The sequence below is a fragment of the Rhagoletis zephyria genome, unplaced genomic scaffold (assembly GCF_001687245.7).
Source record: "Rhagoletis zephyria isolate East Lansing unplaced genomic scaffold, Rhagoletis_zephyria_1.1 Rzeph_scaffold_22766, whole genome shotgun sequence".
NCBI classification, from domain to species: domain Eukaryota; kingdom Metazoa; phylum Arthropoda; class Insecta; order Diptera; family Tephritidae; genus Rhagoletis; species Rhagoletis zephyria.
In genome coordinates this window covers 1-5,653 of record NW_016179824.1, presented here as the reverse complement: position 1 = coordinate 5,653, position 5,653 = coordinate 1, and the positions used below count along the sequence as shown (strand labels likewise).

General features: G+C 35.5%; 1 protein-coding gene across 2 annotated transcripts; it reads right to left on the bottom strand.

The window, feature by feature from the left end:
- Positions 1-268: 268 nt before the first annotated feature.
- Positions 269-1,451, bottom strand: LOC108381503 (uncharacterized). Of its 2 annotated transcripts, XM_017637916.1 has the most exons (3): positions 1,340-1,451; positions 586-1,270; positions 269-436 (listed from the first exon to the last, which is right to left on the bottom strand). In XM_017637916.1, exons 1-2 carry the CDS (start codon positions 1,388-1,390, stop codon positions 608-610), a joined length of 714 nt encoding a protein of 237 aa, XP_017493405.1. In that variant the 5' UTR covers positions 1,391-1,451; the 3' UTR covers positions 269-436; positions 586-607. The 2 variants fall into 2 exon arrangements, with proteins under 2 accessions (XP_017493405.1, XP_017493404.1); XM_017637915.1 differs by lacking the exon at positions 269-436 and having other exon boundaries at positions 502-1,270.
- Between the last annotated feature and the right edge of the window lie 4,202 nt (positions 1,452-5,653).

The window sequence follows — 5,653 nt, the reverse complement described above, 5'->3', positions numbered from 1 at the left end:
GTGCTCTTTTGTAACTCGGTTGCAAAAGAATGCACCTTTTAGTTCACACTATGTATACTTAGATGTGCATACATAAATAATATAACAGTGGGAACCTGGTTCCACTGCTTATTGGAGTAACTGTTTTAGTCTTCGGCTCGTACGTGCATTGAAAACACTGGAAGTGTGCCTTCCATCTATCGGGGCGTGGGCATAAATAAACGAGATGTTGTAGAATTTCTTTTTGATGCGAATTATGATGAGAAACTCTTCACCAGAGTGAACGACAGTACTCGGCAACGGAGTGTCTCTCACACCACAAATCCGACGTGCGCCTCTTTGCATGATTGCATATCTTAGATAGTAGTGATGTCAGCCTTAGTCTTTTCGAGAACATCAACAAGACCCTACGATTATTGCAGAGTAGTCAGCTTCTAAGCTTCATGGCGACCATAAGCTAAGATAGCCGATCATGTTTTGACCCAAAAAGCTTTAGAGATATAAAATACTATAGTATTTTTCTTTGATTAAATTTATTTTAATTTAAAACTTAAGGCATTCGTAAACAATGATGTTTTATAAACCAATATATGTAATCAAAGTTACGGTTAAAAACTGCGGAGCACTCTTATGGCTTGTAAGCGTCGAAAAAGTTTGTATAATATTCTGCCTTCTTTTCGTCATCCTTCTCATTCGTAAACTTCGTGTACCAATCGATCAGTTTGGTCTCCTTTGCCTTTTGCTCTTCATTCAAACTTTCCAAATATTTTTCAATCGCCTTTTCGAATTTTCCCGACACCACTTTCAATTCGGCTCTCAAGTCCTCCTCAAACTTATCCGCACCATTATCGATGAAAGCTTTTTGAACGGTTTTTGCTTGCTCCACTTCGGGTGGTATTTCATTGGCATCCTCCAATATGCTGGTGAGTGTAATCAACGAATCGAAAAGGGACAACATACCCTCAGCTTCGGCTGTATTCGGCTCGTGCGAGTTAGTATTAAGATAGTCGGCGATGCGGGTAATATTCGCCTGTAACGCTGGACTCTTTTCTGGAAGCGCTTCCAATTGGGCCAGAGCCTTCTTAAAAAGTGGACGACCATTTTCGGTAACATATTTAGCCAAACCAACTAAGTCGACGAGGGTTGTTGTCATCACTACCTGACGTGGCTTAAATTTCAGTGGAGACTCCTCTGAGGAGGATGAATTCGCCTTTTCGGGCACTGCCGTTGTTTGCTTCCTTTCGACTGCTGCCTCGCCTGCTTCACGACGCATGCGTGGAACGGCTTGTGCCTGTATAAATTAAAGTAAAGTAAATATTAGTATCCCTACAATTTAGTTGTGGAGAAATTTTTAACGTACTTGCACCAGCAGACATGCGCTGACTATTACAATGATTAAGCTCCTTGACATTTTTGATATTTTGCTGCTCGTCACGGTAGCTACAGTTGAACTGAGGATTACAGCTCAACTTTTCACTTTATATACCCTTCGGAAATCGAAAATGCATGTTCTTATTATTGGCATATATTATACTTATGTTTTAAGAAATTACTTTTCTTAGCTGCATTTCTAATCAAATATTCTTGCGAAAGTATCGACTCGGCTTTATTCCACTTAAGTGTTTACAAGTCCTTATCTTTTCATATAAACTTATATGTATACACATGTATATATGTATGTATGTACTTGCAGATTATGTGCACGCATTTGGCTGCATGTTTTCATACATATATATTTTATTATCTTGTTTTACAAAGAAAGCGACTGATTATACAAATCTTGTTTAACAGAATTTACATACATAATAACAGTTGCATCGAAATGTGCCTCTATGGCTGATCTTGATGGCTTGGGGATTATTCATACGATTTTCGACTTGACGACGAACTAAACCATTCACCAAGTCATTCGTCCCTTTGCTTTTTTCGATTTGATTTTTGATAACATAAGATGCCAATGCAGCCACATCCAGCATATTATAGAAAAGGGCCAATGGCCATCGCTGAGTACTGTGGTTTCGCACACGGGTGGATGGCATAGGAGTCTTACTTCACCTCATACCATTAGGAGCGACAAAAAAATTGGTTGGGTTATGTAAAGCTAATTGCCCGTCCCCCTGTTCGTCGTCATCCGATTCTTCAGGATCGCTCTCCACTTCAAAACAGTTTTCATCCTCTACGTCAGGGGCCTGTTCATCACAAACAAAATCATGATCGTCGTCGCCACCACTGTACGCTTTATGATCTGTAAATCTTACATGTTCTATGAGACGCACGTAATAATACGTACGCTGATCCTCTGCCATACTGCATAAATAATACCCATTTGTACATGTACATAAATATAAGTATATAAAATACAAATAGGAAAGCTTACTGGCCCAACATGATTGCTGAAAGGTATTCAAAGTTTTCCGACATTGTGCTAATTTATAACTTTGCAAAAAAAGACGTACTAAAACCAAAACAGCTTATCTCGTGACCACGCTTGATCGCACTTTGATATGGACTAGCTGAATTTTTGTAATTCTTACGAATTGCTCTCGCATAACTAGCGGTATTTATGTAGTTGTTGTTATTTTGCCTTCAAAGTTTGACAATTTTTACCATACTTAATGAAAGTAGTGGCGAAAAAAAAACAACCATTGCAATTTTTGCTTGATTCGCAGCTTCATAGGTCTGGCTAGACCTATGGTGTACGTTTGAGGTATAGGTTTAGTAAATTAGGAAATTAGGAATACGCATATATTTTAGAAATTTTGTTTTCCATCAACGCATTTAATATATTTGGTGAGGGTATCACAAATTCCTAGTTTTGTAGATTAATAATTTCTATAAGATAAAATGAGTTAAGGTTAGTTCAGGTCTGGCCAGATCTTGGTATACCCGTAAGGGTTAAAAACTCTTCGCCTTATCGATTAGTTCCGCGAAACCGATTTTCTGTAAATCAATTTTTTAATATTTCTCATCAAAGCAAATAACATTTACTTATAAGGCTAATAATGGCTACATAACATCAACGTATGCAAAAACCAGTTCTGTTTAGTATAAGAAAAACGCAAAAATTTTGTGACCAGTTTTAACATATTATTTTTGTTTTTATTCAATTTTGGTTATTTTTTTTTATAAAAATATAGTTCATTCCTAAATAAAGACCGTGCAAATCCAAGTTGCAAACTTTGTGCAATGTTCTAAAAAAATCAACAAACTTTCGTAAAATTTTCTAGCTTTTGATTTCCTAGATTATGAGTATGTAGTTTTGTAGCCCATTGAATTCTAGTAGAACAAATTACAAGTTTGAAATGGCTAAAAATTACGGTTGATTTTTCGAGTTTTTTTGTCCCATTTGCTTCCATATAACGAATACACAAAATTTATTTTTATATGAAAGAAATCCGTAACATCCTCGACAAAAAAAAAAATTCTAAAAAATCAACCGTAATTTTTAGCTATTTGAAACTTGCACTAGAATTCTATGGGCTACAAAACTGCATACTCAGAATCTTTCTGGGAAATTAATTATAAAAGCCAAAAATGTTTACGAAAGTTTGTTGATTTTTCTTTTTAGAATATTGCACAAAGTTTGAATCTTGGATTTACACGAGGTTTGTTAAAGAATGAACAATATTTTTGTAAAAAATAACCAAAATTAAATAACAACAAACATAATATGTTAAAACTTGTCAAAATGCGGTGCGGCTATAATTATTTCGACCAATGTATATATTCTACATCAGAGTACTCATAACTCCAACAAATCAAATTGTAAAAAAATAAAGTTAAAAGCAAATTTCTTAGTACTATTTTTTTTAAACCTAAGAAAGTATTTTCTAAAAAAAATGGTGCTTTCCACTGTCATTGTAAAATTTGAAGTGTTAAGAATTTTTAGTTCCAGTCCGAATTTTATTATGAATGTTTTAAGAAAAATAGGCCAGAAAACGGCCATGAAGTCGGAACTAAGTTCTGAGGCTATGACATAAAATAAAATGCTAAATATAGCCTCAAAAAGGTTAACCTGGTCACACGGCGGGTATGTACTAGAACGGGATAATTGTGGTCACTGATTTTTGGTGCAAAGAACGTAGATATATCATACTTTAAAATCTGACTGTAAATGCCGAAAGTATGACGAAAAATGTAAAAAAATATATCGAAATTGCTTTGCAAATATACTTTAGACTCAGAGTTGTATGGCGAACTTTTATTTTCTGGTATGGTCTAGTGTACATACACAAATAGTACTGCTACTATTTTCATACTAAAAGGATCATTGTAACTACAATTTATTTTAAAGCAGTTTTTATCAACAACATTGTAATGCAACAACGTCGCGAAAGCAATTTGAACTTTCAAGTGCATTATATGTGACAAAGAGAAGGGAAAAAGCGAAGTGCCAGAAGCACAATGGCGTAAGCGCAGTAGCATACTTTCAGGCGTATATATACATATGTACATATATGTATATAGTACATATCCCGAAGGTAAAACCCAGTGGCCCTGCAATGCAACTAAAATTGAATTGCCCGATTTTGCAAATTGACAACGCAAGGTCGAGTGTATTTGTGGAAAGTGAAACACAATGAGAATAAAAGCGAAAAATGAGAATCGAGTTCGTGGAGTAGCAGCAAAGAAACTTGCATGCATTTGTGTACATATATTTTGGTATATGCAATTATTATGCATTAGCTTGGTACTCAGTAATAAGAAGAATGGACACGAGAAGAGAATGAGAGAAATGAGGTCTTATAAACCAACTCAAATGACATATACTTACATACATACATATCTAAGTAGTAGAAAAGATGCAATGCAACCGGTAATATATTACGAAGAATTCGTTGAGGAGGTAAGGAAATCTTGAAAATGACACAAAAATATGGGCCTCAGACAATCGCATCGTTTTTATATAGATACTATACTTAAATATTTTTAGACACACAAATAACCAATTTGCTTTAATATCTTCATCCGCGCAATCCCAATTTCCACTTGCAACAAGTGCGCACCACAAATTTATTTGCACAGCCACTTCTGCTTACGAGCGAAAAATGTGCCACCAACACAACCATAAATCCAATTTCTTACCACTTAGTGTCGGCAAATACCTTTAATGGCGAAATAAAAAATAAAAAAAAAGCAAACGAAAAAAGTCGGCCAAGAGTGAGAAATGATCATGAAAATCAGGTCATAAGTAGAATTTTGTGGGCACTTATAAGGAGTTGAGCAGCACGTTTGTGTGGTGATAATGTAAAGACGCCAACGTTTAGCCACAAACCAAAAGAAATTCAACAGCCGCCACAGGTCGTTTTATGCTGGGCATGTTGACGTTTAGGAAGAGCAAAAAGTAACGAAATAGTTATTGCTGACTTTATTAGCTTTTGCTGTAAGAATGCGAGGCAAAAAATTTAATACCGTAGATGTAAAAACAAACTCGTGTCTCTGTGTGTGCGTGATTTTGATCCTTAAAGCAAAAACAAAACCAAAAACAAAAACACATAGCGTTAAAAGTCAACGGTGTAACTTCGTCCGTTCTAAGAGAACAACAAATACATTTCATGGCATCAAGTGGCNTAAACTCGTGTCTCTGTGTGTGCGTGATTTTGATCCTTAAAGCAAAAACAAAAACAAAAACAAAAACACATAGCGTTAAAAGTCAACGGTGTAACTTCGTCCG

Coding starts and splice junctions, on each gene's coding strand:
- LOC108381503 (XM_017637916.1), bottom strand. CDS start 1,390: ATGTCAAGGAGCTTAATCATTGTAATAGTCAGCGCATGTCTGCTGGTG. Junction 1,271..1,339: donor GCGCATGTCTGCTGGTGCAA/GTACGTTAAAAA, acceptor TAATTTATACAG/GCACAAGCCGTTCCACGCAT.